The sequence below is a fragment of the Oxyura jamaicensis genome, chromosome 5 (genome assembly GCF_011077185.1).
Source record: "Oxyura jamaicensis isolate SHBP4307 breed ruddy duck chromosome 5, BPBGC_Ojam_1.0, whole genome shotgun sequence".
Lineage (NCBI taxonomy): Eukaryota > Metazoa > Chordata > Aves > Anseriformes > Anatidae > Oxyura > Oxyura jamaicensis.
Window position 1 is genome coordinate 3704800 of NC_048897.1, and position 20043 is coordinate 3724842.

Genomic DNA, 20043 nt, shown 5'->3' on the forward strand with positions numbered 1-20043 from the left:
TGACTTTTTTGGGAGGAGGTGGGGGGAGGAAGGAAGGACCCACAACTTCCCAGCTGGCACGAAGAAACCTGACCTCTGTGCCAACTGTTCCCCTCGCAGCCAGGGCATGCAGGCCAGGGGGAGGAACCACGCCACGTGCCTTTTCCCCACCGTCATCCTGCTTAGGATACGAGCAGCAGCACGGCCGGCAAGAGCACGAGCAGCACACAGACAGCAGCAATAAAGTGATGTCACCCCAGGAGAGCTCCGTGGGATACGGCATTTCTCTTGTAAATTGTTTTATTTTGGGGGGCAAACCTTTGTCTTCTTCCAGTTCAACCCAAATAAATAAAACTACAACACAGTTTGCTAACATTGTAAATCAAAACTGAGAAAGTAAGCAAAGAAGTGTTTTTTTTCCTCAATAGCAGCAGCCTCCACGGCCCTGCCTGTGCGTCACGGCTCCACTGAATTCAAACAAGTTGCAATTTCCATAGGTTTTGGGTTTGTGTGTTTAACAAGTTCCCACCAGCCCCCATCTCCTACTCCTTGCAGCATGACTGCTTTTAACAGAGTGTAAACAAACGGAGCTTGCATGAACTACTGAAGGCTCACACGTTGCCTAGTCAATACCTGGAGAAATCAGCAATGCCCTTTGGTTAAGGAAAAATACTCTCTGCAAGGACTGCAATAAGTGGGCACAAATACAGGGACGTAAACAAAGCACCAGTTACCTGAAGAAGATGAATTTTAAAGCAAATGTCCAACTGCTTCAACATGAATTCTCAGGACATACGTCACTGAGCCCGTATCTTAGATTCAAGTGCAAGAAATTAATATTACATTGGAAACTTGTTTCAAACATATTTCCAAAAACGTATTGCTTTAGGAACTGGGATAAAAGCGAAGAAATTAGATAACAAGATAAGTTTTCCAATAACGTGCATTCATTTTAGAAGAATAAGCTATTTCAAAATCTGTATGGTGTTTTAAATAGAGAATCTGCTAATAAGTTTGTCTGATACACAAAGAAAATGTTTCTGCCAAATTTCAGAATACAGGGAATGAAAAGACTCCTTTAGGTCATCAGTACCTTAAAAAATAGGCATAACTGAGTATTAACAGCTTGACTCTTCTTGTCAAGAACAACTTTAAACTACAGAAAATGCTGGCTAAGAAGAGACAGGTGATTTCCATCCACCAGCTTATTCTTGCGTTAAAGAAGCTTGCCAGTGTGTTACAAGGCACAGAGTATTTACCGTGCTTAGATCCTGCTTCAAGCAGAAAGCGAAGCCATGCCAAAGGGGTGTTTTGGTCCAGGAGAGGGGATGCTATCCGCTGCAGTGAGAACCATGCAGACAGCATGTATGACAACTGAGAAGGCAACCGTCAGCTCGCTGGTTCTAACAACAGGTAGGACGTACCGAGGTCAGGCAACGTCCAGCAAGGCAACCCAGAATTGGGTCTGAGCTGCTGACTGCTCCTCTGTGACAGCAGCAGTTTGAGAGAGCGCCCTGCAAGCAACCCCTGCTGTAATGCAGTCAGCACCGATCTAGGAGCAGTATGTTCTGCTAGCAGCACCAGACTGGGTGCCGTGCCTGGTGATACCAACACTATACTTACAGCTTTGCAGCTTACAGTGTGATTATAATAATTTGTGTCCAAATCTTTGGGCTAATTCTGGGTATCAAGTTTGGCAGAGCAAGCATGAATTTTAGTGATGTTGACATTTCTTGTCCCACCTGAAATCACTGGAAGCCACAACTCAGTTGTGCTAAAAAGAAACTAAGAATGCATTAGTAAATTCTGAAAAATATATATATATATATTTTTATCTCCTTGTTTCTGTTTTCCTGCCTATGACATGGAGGTAACACTTCTACGCCAACAGGGATGAAAGACTGTTAGCACTCAAGAAATCGGCAGTTTTGACCTAGCTGATAACATTCATGGCTAAGATGTTTCTGTTCCTTGCCCTTTTGTGACTTGTCTACACAAATAAGCAGTTAGGACAAAACTCTGCCCATAGAGAACACAGCAGAAGGAAGCCTCGACCCACTGTTCTACTAGGCACAAGCATAATTCATTTACATAATTATTAACATAAAATAATCCTGAACATGTCCTGCATCTATGTCACTTGAACGTAGATCACCATCTGGGGATAAAGGGGAGACAAGAGAAGGTGCAGAAGTAACTGCTCACTGAATCTTCCTGCTCCAGTCAGTACCTCTCAGAGATTCCATGTTCTGTTAAGAATGATCATCATCTTTTCACAAACATAGCCTGTGATTTAGTACCATCTAAAAGCATACCATTTCTGAAAACAAAACCACACTGTCCGCATAACAGGTAACTGATTGTCAAAGACCTTCACGACATCAGGTGTTTTGCTCATCAGGTATTTCACAGAGCTCTGCTCCTGTAAAACACGTAGCCAACTGAGGCTCTCGATCTGCTGTGTGTTCAGCAACGCCCAAAGTGCCTCTTCACTTCCAAACTCCATCAGGTTCTGGATAAATGATCCTAAAGGTCAAGTTTATACGTGCATCTCTGGAATGATATTCTTTAGGCACTCGATGCTGTAAGTGGCATTATGAAAAAAAAAAGCAAAACAAACAAACACACACAAAAAAACCTCATGAACTGGTGTATTTAAAATACAGGTAATCAAACAATATAAAAAAAACCCTTAATGTTCTGTAAAGGCCTTTCACAAACTTTTCTAAAGATTTAGTTAAGGCATGTTCTGACTACTCAGGGCTACTGAGGAAATAAAAGGTCTTTTGTAGATTGCTGTAGCCTTGTTAAATTAAGTGCAACATTTTTATGTTCTAAGTTCCTAAATGGATTTTGCTCTTTCAGCTGCAGGCTGCAACATTCACTGCTGAACTTAAATGCTGAAACATCAGCATGTGAGCTGATTCCTATTATCACTTACCAGTTGAATAAAACCGCATAATTTTTGTGGGTGCTTTGAAATTCTGAGGTAGAAAGCATTGTGAAATAATTGTTTCACTGGAAGCCAAGTATTTCGCACCTTTATGAAAGTGCTTTGCACATATTCAGAGAACTGCACTGCAAATAAAGCTCTTAAGCAGTGCCAAGGATTTCTTACCTGCCAGTCCTCCTGGGTAGCTCCTTCCATCATCAGCAGAGCCCCATGATCGAGTGGGATTTTTAGTCTCTCTACGTAAGTATAGTCTCCATTCTCTTCCTAAAAAGAAACATAGGACACTTACGAAGTAGGCAAGTGCTTTTGGTAGAAAATCAGTCCGCTATAGCAGAGCTTAAAAGACAGAGAGGAGAAAGGACAAAATGAAGCTTTTATGAGCTCAGGAAGTCTAACTAAACCTCTCTGCAACCATATTTCATGAAGAGTTGAGGAGCTGAACATTTTAAGGATGAAAAGCCATTACATCTCACTGTCTGCGTAACGTCGGTGAAGTTCAACAACTGCTTCCTAAGTCCAGTGCAAAATTCTGGAGCAAGGCTGCAAATATTTTGGGAACATCCACTTGAACTGAACAGTTCTGTGTGGAAACATTCTGCAACCATAACCATGATTCCAACGGTTAACTACTTTTATCCAAAATGCACATCTTCCTATTCTCCATTTGTCTTGTTTCAGGTTCCAGACATTACTTGTTATAGTATTATCTGATAAATAATTTTTCCTATCGAAAAATACTTTTCCTAGAGTACCTGTAAAACAAGTTCTCTTAAACTTCCTCATCATTAAGCAAACCAGGCTGCTCAACTAGAAGACACACATCATTTGCAGAACTGTTGTTAAGCCTTCAGATTACGCACAACTGTTCTAAAACACAACTACCACAACCAAATGTAGCAACGCAGCAGTAGCAGTCTGACACAATGGCGTCAGTCAGACCAGTAACTCCATTTCTTAGCACTACTCCTTCCAGTTTTACTCTGGACCACCACACTGCTGAGTCCAATTGTTTAGGGAATTCTCCCTATCACAACAGTAGAATGAATCCTCACAAGATCACCCTCTGCCTGACATGAACCATCTTCTGCCACATGGGCAGATATTAACATGCTAAGGTTTATTCCTTATTTTAGCCTTCAACAGTTGCAAAAATCTGCGGCAAAACCTAAACAACTTCTATTTAACATGTTGACTACTTCGTGCTGAACTTGGATTATTTCGTTAATGTTAAAGTGTGAGAAAAGCACTATTTCCCCAAATATAAAATGGAAGTACACAGTTAGCCTTTGGTAGATCTCTACTGCCAAATTTGAAAGCTGCCAAAGAATGGAAAGCAACTCTGTGAAATGAGGAATTCAGGGAAGTTTCTAGTAGAAAATCACCTTCCAAATACAGAGGTTATTTAGGGGAAAAGAGGGTTAGATAAAATATTTTAATTAGTGTTGAAAGGGACGAGACTCGAGGTCCTTTATTATTAAGTTAAAGAATGCATCAGATAGCCTGAAATAGTAAAACCGATGATAAACTTTTTCCAAGCAGAAAAAAAAAAAAAAAAAAAAGAGTATGCCAGGTTCTCATTTTCAAGGACTACACAGTACAAATACAGGGTTAACCTTGTTCTGAGTTTGCTGCATCTAGCAAACAGTCTGAAAAAAAATTTGTTATTCAAAATGTATTTATTATACCACTGCATCTAGAAGCAGAGAGAATGTTTTTTTTTTTTTTCCCAAAGAGCTCACCAAATCATTTTTTTTGCTTATGCAAAAGAGCTTGATTGGGGTGAAATCAATTCCCAATAACACAAAGCATCACTTCATGCACTTGACTAGCATCTTGGCAACTTTCTGCTCACGTCTGGGACTAGAACTTAGCCACAGTGTGACAGACCAAGGTTATTCAATCCTGCTCGTGCAACTGGCAGTCATGGCTGGCAATTCCGGGTTTGTGCATTTCTTGGGGATACCTAAGGGCCTGAGGCTGTTTCAGCACTTAGTTAAGCTCACTAAACCTCTGAAATCAGAAGTGCTGAAAACACCGAGAATCACCTGTAGCATTTTCGTTCTCTGTAAGGACAATGTCCATTTGCAAGATACATTTTTAAGTTTCTAGAATTAAGAGGCATTTATCTTGCTCTATTAGAAGTAAAGCACAATGCCAAAGAAGTTTTTTTTTTTTAAACAACAGATGAAACAAGGGGAATTTCAAAAATAGCTATCAAACACGACCGCTGATGAAAAGCAGTGAAATAGCAGTGCATGGCTGTCTTTTTATTTCACTGGATTACACCATTTCACTTTGTGGAAGGACAACAGTGGATCTATTTTTGTCCCTTGCTCATCGTGACTAAAATGAACCTTCTAAGATAAATGATTTAGGAGAAAACATCCTTTTGGCTTAGAAAAGAGAGTATGTAAAAGCAGCAGTTTCTTTCCATTTAAAATGTGACATCTGAGCTTAGTTTTACCTAGAAAAAAGAATCGTATGTTTGTTGGTTTTGCAGAGCCAGTGAAGTTGGACACATCACATGTCTATACTAACACATCCACCAAATCTCACTTCAGAACTTGTCTCTTTAGAGCTGATGTCAGACATACAGGAGACTCAGCTGGGTTTCACAGCTCAGGAAGTTTATGAAGGAAACTTATTCTTGATGCCTATTCTTAACCCAAGGAACTACAGGTAGTAAGTGACAGAAGCTCAGTAGGAGTGGATGGGAAGCTATCAATATAAGCACTTAAAGTATTTCTGGACTCCATCTTTTTTTTTCTTAGAAAGGTATTAAAATCAAAAGGTAAGAAAAGGAAAATATCTAGAATATAGAATATATAGAAAACATCTAGAAAGCCAGAGAATCAGTCCTATTGCCCTTTCCTCATGTAATCCACCCACCCACCTGCACAGGACCATCTTTAAACTCCCTCACTCTTTCTGCTGATGACCTTGCATTTTGCAAATGTGGTAGCCTCTTCCCCTCTACTTGCCTATACCTGCTCAAGTCTTGCCAACACTGGTGGGGAAAGCCAATGAAGCAAGCCTCCTTTCACAGCAATCCAAAAGTTCAACCCCAACCCCCTCCTGATCCAAGGCTCGGTTTCTACCGTGCTCCATATGCTGCTGTCAGTCTTTAGTTAGGCCTGTTAGGACACCAAGGGTTATTTTTCTGTTTTCAAAAGTACTAGGAGATCTTTAATTTCTGCTAGAAGAGCTACTCAAGGACAGAAGGACCTTGTTTTAGTGTTTCATTTGAAGGACAGACCCATCTGAAGGCTGATGCTGAGAACACCACAAACACCCTGCTATTATCTAGCGTACGCACAAAAATCCCTCCCTTGCCCAGCATCCATCAGTTTCCTTGGCTACAGACAGACGAACCTGGCAGCTGGCTTTCTAACTCCACGCAGAGCTCACACTGCAGTTTGGAGGGCAGCTGCACCAAACCGGCCCGTGTGGCACCCAGACCTCTGCTACAGAGCAGCTCCCAGCGGGACACGGGAGCTTACTGGGACATCAAACAGCACCCTTCAACTAAAATCCCACATGGTTTTCAAAGGAACCTGATCAGATAAGCTGGCGCTGTTGGAGAGGAGCAGTGGTAAGCAATAGTACTAGTGGTACCGAGGCTGGATCAGGAAGACCCATCTAACACAGGGAAATAATTCCTCTGGAGTAGGGCGGCTGAGTCAGGTATGAGTGGGACAGGGCCTCGGGGCGGTGTGGAGAGCAGCAGGAGGTGGTAAGGCAAGGTGCAGGTATGCTGGGGGACAGCAGGAGGGGGCTCGCTGACTTAACCAGCAGGCTGTGCCTGACTTGAGCATGAATCACAGCTCCAAAACCAAGTGTTCGCCTCTTGGTTCCAGTGCAGGCAGGAGCTGCAACAACCGGGGAGCAACAAGGAGGCAAGAAAAAAAAAATAATTTACTGGAACTAGAAGCAAAAAATAGAAGAAACGAGATCATTTCACTGTAGACTTTAGACTACTAAGTAAGCATCCAAAAAGCCTAGAAACCCTTGAAAGCAAAGGCAAAACATCACATACAACCACACAACTGGTCCAAATAAACAGAAAAGGCAATATTTAGAAGAAAGAATGTTTAAAAAGAAAAACCCCAGTGGGTGAAGCAAAACACTTCCTGGAATCACGTTAACTTCCATGACAAGTCTCCTTAACAACTCCAGCGAGGAATTTGCTCCCAAAATATATGCAGCTTTTTATTGTTTTTTTTTTTTTTTTAACATGCTCTGGGCTGAAATCTGAGGAGAAACTATTTCTATTTATTCAGAAGGGATGTCTGCAATGTGGAATCAAGTGGGCTATGCACGACTGTCTATACTCATTCCCTATTATATAATGAACACTTATTCATCCACTACAGCAGTCACCAAAAAGAAAAACAGCAGACTGAACCTTTCTTTAACCTCACCCTGGAACCATTTAAACAACAACAACAATAATGCCACTTGCAACTAAATAACTTTTTTCCTCCTCCAAGGAAAGATTTCTTTTAGTGGCAGTTTCAATGTTGCCTACATAAACTTCAAATTTCTGCAACACAAAGGTAAAAATCTCACACAAACATGCAGCAGCAGCAGCAAAACCAAACAAAAATATATACACCAAACAACAACAACAAAGCCTACCAACATTAACTGTCTTTTTTGTTATAGTTGTCTTAGAGAAATAGGGTTTTATTCCCTAAGAGGTTCATCCACAGTTAAATCTGGACACTACTTGTACAGACAGTCACTAATATGAGCTGGAGCCTCCGAAGGCCCCGATTTAGTGCTCTTCAATTGCACTACAAGACGTTACCTGACTCGTGGTACATGCTGTTTTGTACCCAGTACATGATCACACACAGGCAATCGCTTCAGTTTTTTTCCAGCATCACTTATCCATGGTGAGCCTCTAGCACAGTATTTCTCATCTTACATTTTCATGACACCTTTCACCCCGAAATACTTAAAAGCATTTACAACAGAGAGAAATGAAGGCCTTTCAAACTCTAAAATCAGCGTTACTAGAATTTGGGTCCTCAAAGAGGCTTAATTTGGGGAGGAAAAGGATTTGCTTTCTCTTTTCCTCCGTCAGTGAAGACTACCTTTGGAAAACCATGGGTACGAGTAATGGCAGATTACAAACCAGATAAGAGCCTGAGATGCCTGTGATGACTGTAAATCTGAATCCCCCTTCCCTAGGCTACTCCTGTAACTTGCTTTTAACAAAGTAGTGATCAAACTTCAACTATCTACAACCGACTTTAACTTTCTTTTAATGAAAGAGAGAATGCTACATTACAATGGAGCATGAAAATTACTTCTTTGGTGGTACAGCCTGAAAGGTTGTAATTTCCATCAGAGTGTCTTGTAACTCCCACTTGGCACAGCACCTAGTGTCATAGGATGCTCTCAGAAAATTGCAGGCTTTTGGAATGTGCAAAGAATACGTAACGTGACATATAATTTTAAGTACAAATTCCCTTAGGCACATGATATACAGCTAATAGCAACTTGTTCAAGCATCACTCTGCACGTGGGGATCTTATTTTAGAAACAGGTATGTCACAATTGCAGAAGGAATGCACTTTATATATAACAAGACCGAGCTAGTCAGAAATATCAGGTCAAAGACGCTAAAGAAAAAAACGAGGAGTGCTTGAGGGATACATACATAAAAAAAATCACCCCCCTCAGGAAGAAAAGGGAAGAAACCATACAGTACAGATCAAAGAAGGTGGCCAATTGTGAGTGGCACAGACTGATTTCCCCCCTTTACTCATAGTGGGTGTCTTCTGAGAAAACAGAAAACACAAATTGACATCTTGCTCAAAAACTGCATTCAATTTTTAGGGGGAATTGCAAAGTTTATACTGAAATCTAGGTGGCTTTAATTCTGATCCATCGAAAAGGAATACACACACTCTGGAGATGATCCCGGGCACCATTTACAGCTTCCCAGAGGAATGAACTTCCCAGCTGACATGATTTTATCATCACAGAATCAAAGACACTTACTCATGCTATGCCCAATGACACAATGCTCTGGTTATGCAATCTCATGCTCAAGGACCACAGGGTTAAACTCCCTTCAGGCAACAAAGAACTTACACATTATTTACACAAATTATTTAGTTTTCTGATTCAAATCCTGACCTTTTTTTTCATGACTAGGTGACCCGCTGTCACTCCCCAAGGGCACATTTCAAGACCTCAGCACACAGTTTATAGGTTGGTACTGTCCACCTTTGCTTTCTGCACTAGTTTATTCAGAATAAGTAACAATATAAGTAGACAGCAAACATCTTCTCAAAGATCCCAAAGTGCTTTCCAGACTACATTTTTCAGACTATATTTAAAAAAAAAGAAATTTTCCTCAGAGTTCATATCAAGGATATCACCACATAACAGAAAACATGCAGAAAGACATCTGAAGCAGCATACCTACAATGAGGCTTGCACTTTCAGCAGAAGACTGGGATCCCTTTACTTCAATAAATGCAAAATTTAAGTTACTTGTTGCTTAAATGCCTGTTACACAGCATTTTATGTAGAAAGAGTATTCTCTACCAAATCAGAAACTAATTCCTGAGAGGATGTTCACACATGCCTCCTGTCAAAGTAACGATCCCTGTTTAGTCTGTGAAGCATGATACGGCAGATTGGTATTTTAGGTAAAAGAAATGGGATGCTCTTTCCTGCTCTTCATTGGCTCTCAACCTGAACACACACAAGTGAACATCCAGACAATGCTAAGGGGGATTTTTACTTACAAGAGTGGTCAGAGGCACTCTGCATAACACATACACTATGAATTACACCACTACTGGGGCTTAACAAAACAGGATCGAATCTATGGCTCATTTAAATAGCAAAAGCTCACCTCTAACATCACTGATTTCAAGTAATGGGAAAGGACCTTATCAGGGCAAAATAGTAGGTTGCAATTTCACCGCAGCACTACATTGCTGCTCGTTATTAGAGTGGCTCCATTCCACCCCGGAGGTGTCACGTTCCGTGTAACAGGTCTTTTTGATTCCTACACTTATTCCACAGAACTCTCTGAGTGTTTCCACTAATTACTAATATAACTAAATGTTTGTAGTTATTAAGTTCTCTAAACAGAGGGAAAGGACTAAACAAATGAGCTTGGACTCTTTCACTGCGGTAAGAATACTCACGGGGGAGGGTTTCTTCCTCATCTCAAAGGTCCGGGTAGCACCAAAGCTGAGCGAGGCAATGACGGGATTTTTTCCCAGCGATGGTTCGTCGTCACTGTGCCAGTCTACGCTGTCCTTCTCGTTTCGGTACAGGTTGCAGAGCAGGGAGTTGAAGGCATAGCCAGAGAACTCTTCAATGCGCTCCTTTAGCATAGTCAGCAGAGGATGCCACTGCAATCGGCACAGAGGGAGTAAGGTAAATACAATGAAAGCAGGACAGTAGACAATAACACCAGGACACAAGGGGAAAACTACTCCTGGATAAGAAACAAAACTTACTGCATTTTCACCACAACGAACCTGAAGCCAAATGCCTCTGAACAATTCTGATCAAATTTTTAGTAAAGTTGAGGAACAGGCTTTCTGCAAAATATGCTTATGTTACCTATGGCTCAACACTAAATCACCTCTTAAAAATAAGAGGCCAGTCTGCCTGCTAGGGGCAGCCACTAGCCACTTCATTTAACTGAAAGGTGAGGAAGTAGAGTAAAATCTGCTTGAACTGAGCATAAACACCAGCAGTTCTTAACTAGAACAAAAACTGTGCAACCTCTCCCATGCATACCTGTCTGTTCTAATCTCCTGGCCAAGCTAGCGGAGTTTAACACATGGGTCTGATAACACCTGAGTTACTTAACCACTGCTGGCGGGCGTAGCGCACCCACACAGTTGCAGCTGGTGTCCGCAGGACTCCCACTCCATTCCCTGCAGGTGACACAGAACAAGAGACAACAGGCCAATAACACTCCCACAGCGTGGCCCTCTGCTCCCAGCTCCAGCAGTACAGCTTGCTGAGCCCCTTCTCTTGGGGTTTTGACTTCAGCTGTGTAACTTCTCAGTGATTTGCAAAATGAATGTCACAGGCCCCGAATTTCCCCCTTCCCTTTACTAATATCTTGCTGCACCCATAGCCTGTGGCAGCTCTGCACATTCCATTACAGCTCAGTCCAGTGAATCACTATTCAATGTTATAAACTTACATCATGACTTTCAGCTGTCAGAGTGCTTTTAAGTACTACATCAGCTAAAAGAAAAGAGAAAAAAAGGCTCAGAGCAATGTAGGCCAGAATCTTTTGCCCATTATGTAAGCAGAAACACAGAGATCAAGAGAGGACAAAGAACTGATTCCAAACCTCTCAGCAAACACTGGCAGAAGGAACAGAGAGCGGGAGTTATTTCCCAGTATCCACCTCAAATAATCAACTCCACACCACTGTCCTTCCACGCTTACCGATGTTTAGAGGGTTTTTAACCTATTGGCTACACTACAGAAGCCTCCAATGTGCCATCTTTCTGTGTTTGGTGTTCTTCTAGATAAGTCACCCCTTCAATGACTAATCATCATGTGAATAATTAATTATACATGAACTCAGCCTGTAGCTATGGGATATGTAGGGAAATCAGTAACAGCACCCAAAAATGCTATAGCTTGTACTTGGGTTGCCTGAAGGAAAAAACACAGGCTCTCCAGAACTGCAGCATGTGCCAAACATGCTATGCAATCACAGAAGAGTCCAAAGAGAATGACTGAAAGCACTTCTTAGTGACCCAATGGACCAGATTCCTTCAATTCCTATCACAAAAGTATTATTAGTAAAAATGTTATATGGTGAATTTTACAGTTCAGTGGAAACTTCACTATAAAGCTGCAGTGGGGGAAGTAAGTTTGTTATGAACTATTACCACATCCCCAACTATATCACTGTTTACATTTTTTTCTAATGCAAAAATTCATTTACGCAGTAGCATTGGATCACACTCAGCAGTGCTGCCATCACACCCAGCCTTACCAAACAAAAAATGAGGGGCACAAAGCTAAACACTCCTACAGATCAAACGTTCAAGGCAGGCAACTGTTTTTGACAAAGCTGTGCACCAAACTGCATTTGGTGATTTGGCACTGAGGATGTTTTTGTAATATAAAACCTATTCCACAGGTAAGGGCTGTGCTGTTTATACCATCCACAGCTCTTTCTAGGCTGCATAAAACTCCCTCCTACAAAGCTGAATACATTGTCAGAGTGCCTATGTGCAGTCTACCCATATATCTGGCTACGGGCAGTTTCCAGACCATGGCAGTAGCCCAGTGACGGCTAACTGAGCTTCATGCAAACCAGACTGGAACGGTGAACCCAGGGCATAGAGGCTCTGTCTAACCTCTGAGCAGCAACAGCTTCCACAGCAGGCAATTCTGAACTAGTTAAAAATGACTAGTGTACAGCAGAATGATTTTGCAGGGGGCACTTCCAAGTCCTAACGTCATTCTGCTTCTAGAAAAGTCCATTTAAAATAATATTCCATGAATAAGTACAAAAAGTGCCTGTTTTCCCACTACAAAACTACCAACTACGGGATTTTTGAAACTAGAAAATCTTTACAGCTCATCTTGGTAAGTAACACCTTTCCACTTCCCTCAAACTGAGCTTTGCTGGGAAGCTTTGCCATCCAGTTCTGGACTTGGGACACTTTTCTTTCTTTGGAACCCTATCCAGCCCTCAGAAGTCACACTTCGTTTATGCTTCAGAACACTGCAGCCTACTGCCATGGCAATTTCAGACAAAGCAATACTAAGAGATGGGACAACAGGCTGGAAGCCAGCAAGAGTAACCGAACACGGCCAACACATCAGCAAGTCACTTGGAAGGTTTCTAACCGTTCCAAAATAGCATGGGAAATCGCGTGACACAATCTGGAGTGGCTGAGCAGGCATGTCACGTGCTGAATCTCGTCACATTTACACAGGAATCAAAAAAATGCCTAAATTCACACTTAAGCAGTATTGAATCTAAGTGTTTCTGAACATAAGTATTTCAGTAGTCGATGTTATTGTATCTCAACAAGAAAAACTCAGTACAACTGTGGATGCTACAGTCTTCAATATAAAGATGCATAGAGTAAGTCACGCAGAACAATTGAGAGTTTTGTCCAAAGCTACACAGTGAACTAAGAATTAAACTCTGGAGCTGTAATTTCCTTTTCAAAACTTTTATCCCCTAACGCTCCTCTCAATCAATCCACTCGTAATACTTATTTTACAAAGTTGTCCACTTTCCACTAGAAATCTGCTGCTGGACACAAAAGAAATTCTGACAAATGTTCCAGGTAAAAAGAGGATAGAAGGAAGGTTTTGTCTCTCAATCTCTGCAAAGGGTTTCTTTGTAGAAAATAATAAAAGGAAACTGTAAAAATATACATACATTTGGGTTTGGCTGCATTGTTATCTTGGAGTACGTGTAAGGAAGTTCCCCATACCAGGAGGTAAGCCTTGGCTCCTCAAAAGACATTTCTGAAAAAACAGAAAGACCTCTCAGTTCCCTTATCAAAGAACTTGAAAATGGAAAAACATAATTCTGTCAATAAATAAATAAATAATCAAAAAAGGACTGTTCACTCACCTGAAGTTAACAAGTGGTTCCTTAAAGAATTACATTACAGAATGAACCCAAGTGAAGGAATATTATTCAAAAGCAGACCCTGTGCTACATATTTGATTATATGAGAAAGGTATTCCCTTGCCAAAATCTTGGAGCTACATCAATTTTCCCATCCCTACGCCAGATTGGGCAAGGACTGGATAATAAAAATTAAAGATAGCAAAATGAAACTGAAGTTTTATTTACAATTCTAGTTTGCTTTACATTCTCCTGGTTGCAATACACTGGCATTAACTGCAAGGTATTGCCTCTGGAAAGGATGATGTGTCGGGGACTGCAGCATCAATGGGACGTTACAGAAGGAGAAGGCAGCGAAGCTGAACAAGTAATATTTTGTCAAATATGCAAGTGTTCTGCGGTGTAATACAAATGTCAAGTTAAAGTACTTCCAGCTTCTGAACAGACTACCTTGGTAGCTATTTCTCATGTTTGACAGGTAACACTCTCCATTTTACACTACCTTCAGTACAAGCCAATAAACACAGATGTTGGAGAAATTTTCCAGCCCTGACCGGTAACTACTCCAACGCATTTTGTTATATCCGTTCCTGCCTAAAAAGAGAAATTTAGCTAGAACAGGTGGCCCCTTAGCGAACAAATCCAGAATAGCAGACTCTTCACTTAGGTTGTACTGCCACCAAGAAGCAAAAACAAAAGTATGCTTTGCTGGAATTTTAAGAGAGTGGCAAGAATACTCCTGGTAACAGAAACCTCAAAGAAAATAGCTTTTACAACATCACTGGGAGATAGTATGAAGGGATGGAGCACAGACTTCATCAAAAAGACTGCACGAAAAAGAACTGAAGACGCCACAGAAAGGAATTCCTGTAAGACTTGTACGACAGAGAGGAAATTTTCATCCTCTTAAACTTGGAAAGATCTGAAATAACTGTAAATAGGACCACGGTGATACAGATTTGAATGAGAAGCAGTACTTTTCAGCTGTGCAAGGAAAACCCGTAAGAAAGTATGTGAAGGAGTGGCAATATGTAAAATGAAAAACGATGACGTGATGTGCGCTGGGTGGATTTTAGCATGGAAACGACCTGAAAGGTTAGTCTACACACCCTTACCCTGTCTGATGTGAGTTCTCTGACCCCAGGGTATGTCTTGGAGGAGTTGTTCAAACATCCAGTCTGCTTGTTCCGAATCAATGAAGCCAGGAATCAAATGAATCCTAAGGAAGGAGATACAGAAAAGGAAGGAATAAAGACTTCTATATAAGCTTTGATAAAATATTCTAATTTCTGGGATTCCCAAAGAATGTAAGGTAAGAATGCCTGTAATACAGGCAGAACAGAAAGCAGCAGGAACCCCTAACGGGTCTTCCCCTAAGATTGTCTAATTGCTTTATAAACCTATAAAAAAATATGAAACCAACAATACACCATGAGTTCCATAATAAGCCATATGCTGTGCAAATAGTGGCCTGAAAGTGGCAAAATAACACAACTGGTTGCATATTTTTTTTCCTCTCTTCCCTACTGGTCAAAGCTTTTTTCAAATTTGTATAAAATTATTTGCAGTTTTAGAAGGAAAAAAGATGAAAACCTTCAAATAAATTCACCAGAAGCATTTTTCCAACTTTGGAAAAAAGAAGTCTATTAGGTTCATTAAAAACAAAAGAATGAATATTGACATTGCAGCTAAGTCAGCAATGTGAAATAAAATGCTTTTAAGTTGGTAGAAATCACAGAACAAGTAGGTTCTGAAGTGTCCAGAAGCTATAAAAATTAAGACAAAAGACAGAAGTAAACAGGATAACCCCAAAGTTTCCCATCTGCTTAAAGTTAAAATATTTTATTAGATCAATTAAAAACAAGTCAGATTTACATCTAAAAGTTTTTGGGAGCTCTCAGCTACATCTGACACAGACCCCACAGCCTTGCTAACACGGGAATACCAATCCAAATTTCAAGCAGCAACTTACTGTGGTGCATGAAACAAATGGACGTAGCCCCTTTTCCTTATTCCAGACAAGAGCACTAGATGCAGCATGTGCTAGATGTTAAAGAGGTTCGTGTTTCATCCCCTCAGTGCTGCTCAGAACTGTGTAAGTCTCTGCTGCCTGATACTCAAAGCACTTCCAGAGGTACTCTAAACACATGACACACAGGAAGGGCAATAGGCACCTGCTCGAGTCAGAACACTCTACAGAGACGAGACTTCAGAAAGCTGAGTAACAGTGCAGTGTTCACCAGCAGCAAAGAGCAAGTTTCAGAAAACGTGTAATCCACTTACCTAGAAACTCCGCTTGGTCCTGTGCTGAGCTCATACACGCCAGGCTTGCTGAGGGTATAGAAAAGAAAGAGCAGTCAGATGCACCGACAACATGAGTGATCTTACACAGAGCAACTTGGACTAGAATTGCTGTAAGCCTGCACTAGCATGAGTTTTCTTTAAAGAAAAAAAGAGAGAAAAAAAAAAAAAGAAAAAAGAAAAAAAGCTTTGTGGTACTAAGGGAAGCAAAAATGCTCTGAAGAGACAGAGGTTAGATTAAGGCAGCCAGGGATGTCACAGAAAAAATGAGTTTGTGTGTACTTCCTCTCTCTTGCTCCCAGTTCAGCCAAGGCTCAACACGTGGTTTTAGGGCTCTAGAGACAAGTAAATGAGGGACGTCACAGGGAATCTAAGGGAGACAACCACAGAAAACCGCACGCTGAGCATTATGTTTGATGTTTGCAGTTATAGGTACACAAAGAGCCTGAGTCTAACTGTGGACATGAAATCCAGAGTTTTCGGTCATAAAAACTTTCTGCTAACAGCAAAGCACTCATCAGCCTGCAGCACACAGAGAAACCAAACTACAGGTGTGCAAATAGTATTTAAGTCAGTGTAGCTGGTACAGAGGGTAAATATCTCCACCCTCTATTACAAGCTGCACAATTGTGGAGTATTATCTTCCCTCACACGAACTGCTTGTTTCACCTACAATCTGATTTTTCTCCTAAGCTAGCTCTAATCCATATACTGATCATCACAAGATCATCAAAAACTGTTTTGCATTGTGCTGTATTTAAGAAAAATGAATAAACAAGAACTTTACGCTCTTTTCCATATTGCACATACACTCAGGGCATAAACCATACTATATTATCTACAGCACTTTTAATGAGATCAGCATCTCAGCTTTCTTTTCCCCTGTATTTTTTAATTTGTAAATAAGAGTAATAGTCACGTGAACCTTTAGAGCATTTTTTAACACACTGAATTTGCTCAGCACCTAGATTTATTACTACTAATAAACGATAAGCAAAGAACATGTGCCTGCATCCTTCACACTGAAAGGGAAAGTATCTGCTAGCAGATACATGGTATCTGCTACAATCTCCAAGTGTTACTGGGAAATTCTGTTACTATTTCCAGCAGTATTCTTCCTGGATCTTGGCAGAAACACCTCTCACAAGTAGTTGTAATTAATCAACAGTTCACTACCACACCAGTTGTGAGAGGGTGGCTGCACATGGGGCACCAGAGGACATCTGAATCGTGCCTGCTCTTCATGAATACCCATCCAGCACCTATTCTGAAGTGCATACAGGAAACTAACAGCAGACTCCTCGATGTAAGAACATGCAAATCCCACTCGAGGTGGATCTGTAACTTGCCTCATAGGAACCGCTTAGTAAGAAAACTCTATCATGATGGCCAAACTGAAACAAATTTATCTTTCAAACTCTGTATCTTCACCATACACCACCACACCTTGCCATACTTCATGCCATGTTTACTCTGAGCAAATCTCTGAGAGTTTTTACACAAAGGGCAAGTGATCTACAGCTTATGAATATCTAGCTTCACTGTGATGCTTATGAGCAGCTACTTCTCTGAATCTTCAAAGGCAGTGCTGCTTGAGGTGCCACACCAGTTACATACCTGGATAACAGCGAGTAATTTCCAGTATTGTTTACACAGGGACTTTTGTAAGAAAACGTACATTGTTAACCAACATAGACGTATTGCTGGTTCTGTTATCCAAGAATCCCCAACTGTTCATCTTTCCTGATTTACACAGCTACACCAAAGCCACAAAAACTATTAAGACACACTTGGACTCTCCTGACTATAAACTCAGTTCAGGATAAAAGGGTTGAAAGTCCACGTTTTGTACTGAAATTTCTTCCAAGGTACAGTCAGTTTAAGTGAAAAAGGAACTCTTATCAGCATATTGCCCCCGACCAGAAAAACAGAAAAGCCGCAAGCCAGCCAGACAGTCAGCAGTATACTCACTCTATCACACCTGCCTCAGGAACCTTGCGTCCCACCTGAAAGGTAACCAGACAACACATGGTGAATACTAAACGTTTATGTACCTGACATGCTCGAGTCAAACAGAGCTTGTTGCCATCTCTAGTGATTCTAGATAGCTGAAGACTGAAACGTCAGTGAGAAAAACACACCTCTGGACAGCAGGTAAGCAGCAACACTCCACCCCATCCCCTGGAAACCCTCAGATGCAGCTCCCACTCCAGACATATTTTTAACAACCAACTGCCCCCTAAAGGACATCCCTTTCTAAACTGTTTGGATTATCACAATACTGAATTACAACCAAAGAAATCCCAGCCTTACATTCAGAATTAGAATTGTACAGCAAGTACAGAAGAAGGGATGAATAAATCTCAGCCCCAGTCAATTAACAAAATGTCAGACAGATCAGACAGCAGGAACCAACAGCTTAAAATAGCAGCTTAAGACAGCTGTTTGTTTGTTTTTAAATCATTTATGCTTCTCTTCTCTGAGCTCCATGGAGGGCTGAGATGCAAGGTGCTACAGAAATAAGTATGCAAAACAGTCAAGACATAGTATTACACAGGTGCCAGGGCTCTGCTGCAGAGAAGAGAGAAACTTCCCAGAACGTCTCCAAACCTTGCAAGCCATGAAGGGTCTTTCAAATATTTTTGGCTTAGAAAGAAGTGTTCAAGATTTTTTTTTCACAAGCAAGGAACTACCTTACCAGCGCAAACAGCAAAATATCCTTCATCTCCTTGTGGGCCATAAAGGAAAGTCTAGAAAACAAATCTCACATGCTTCCCCTAGCAGAAATATCGCAGGTACCTTGAGACCAAAACAGACCTCAAATCGTGCTTAGGGACATTGCATCACTCTGAATATTTAAGAAAATATATTCTTTGGTTCTCCTAAAACAAACAACGAAAAGTAGCTATGAATAGGTATGCAATGAATACCTAGGTTGAAACTACACAGATGGACGGACCGTAACAGTTTCAAATTCCACTTGGTAAAAACCCCTAAAAGTTCAGCTCAGCTGAGTTTTTCATGTGCTTTAAAACATGAGACCATTAATATCAAAGTCTGTATTTTTTCAGTTCGTTGTTTGAAGTTTCAGAAAACTTGAGATTCTGGTAATCAGTGTTTAATTAAGTAATTAATTACCTCTGATGGCTTTTCAAAGACAAATTGCTTTCGAGAGGGAAGTTGATCTTTTTTCATCCACGCCTGTCCAATAGTGCCTGCAGGGGAAACGTTGCTGGCCATGGGTGCCTTTGGTGCTACAGCAAAGGGAAAAAAGGATCACATGAAATTGCACTTCACCCTATGGAAAACACAACGCTCATGTTTGGAAGGACTTACGGAGTCCTTCTTTGAAGGATTCTCCTCTGCTTGGCAGAGCCTTCTGGTAACAACCAAACCTCCATCACGTAACAGTTAAAGCTGCAGAGCGTCTTGAATATTTTTGTTATTCATGGACAAATGGAAAATGTTTTTAAGTGAGTTTCTGCCCAACGCAGATGCTTACAAAGAAAAAGCACTGCCTTTTGCTAATGGTAAGTTAAAAACAGGGAAAAAGGGGACAGGTGGAATTCAAATTCTTCACAGGAAAATGTGGGAAAGAATGCATGGTGGCATTAGGGAATACCACAGTCCTAAACGTGGAGCACTAACGAAACAGAACTCATTACGGCATGAAAAACTGCATTAAAACAGTATTAAACTCCCAAAAATCAAGAATTCTGAACTTATGGACTACACGTATACACATGTAATTCATTTCTTAAGAGAGGCGAGCTTAACCTTGCTTCTTTTAACCTTGCTTTTCGCTGGTGTCGGCCCAACACGTTATTGGAAGTATCCAAATCGGGATCAGACATAGCAGCACAAGCCTGCTAAATCACCCGAGTCAGTGTCGCGTTATTAAGAACCAATAAATAAATAATCCAGGTTCTAAACCTTTCTTTCACACTCCAACCTCGATACAGGTTCACCAGCCAGCCAAGGGGCCGCGTAATGCGTCCGCCGATGCAGGAGCCTGCTGCGGGCCCCCGCCCTCCTCCTCCCGCGGGTCCCCCCCCGCCTCGCTCCCCGCGGGGCCCTCCCGGAGCCGCCGGTACCCCGGCCCCGGCCTTCCCCACCGCCGCCACCCGGAGACCCGGGCCGCGGCCGGGCCCAGCCGCCGCCACCGCCGCCCGGGCCTTGCCTGCGGCTCGCCCCGCCGGGCCGC

The 20043-nt window shown here is 41.5% G+C and overlaps 1 protein-coding gene across 1 annotated transcript in view; it reads right to left on the reverse strand.

Moving 5' to 3' along the window:
- Window positions 1-249: 249 nt before the first annotated feature.
- Window positions 250-20043, reverse strand: part of ALKBH3 (alkB homolog 3, alpha-ketoglutarate dependent dioxygenase) — a 20212-nt gene continuing 418 nt past the window's right edge. The window contains exons 2-10 of the mRNA XM_035329118.1: window positions 20020-20043; window positions 18978-19093; window positions 17811-17845; window positions 15822-15869; window positions 14654-14757; window positions 13344-13432; window positions 10108-10317; window positions 3098-3196; window positions 250-2561 (exon numbers count right to left, since the gene is read on the reverse strand). The exon at window positions 20020-20043 is cut by the window's right edge and continues 3 nt beyond it. Of these exons, the coding sequence (XP_035185009.1) occupies window positions 2469-2561; window positions 3098-3196; window positions 10108-10317; window positions 13344-13432; window positions 14654-14757; window positions 15822-15869; window positions 17811-17845; window positions 18978-19079 (780 nt within the window). The 5' untranslated portion in view covers window positions 19080-19093; window positions 20020-20043 and the 3' untranslated portion in view covers window positions 250-2468. The remainder of the gene's footprint in view (window positions 2562-3097; window positions 3197-10107; window positions 10318-13343; window positions 13433-14653; window positions 14758-15821; window positions 15870-17810; window positions 17846-18977; window positions 19094-20019) is intronic.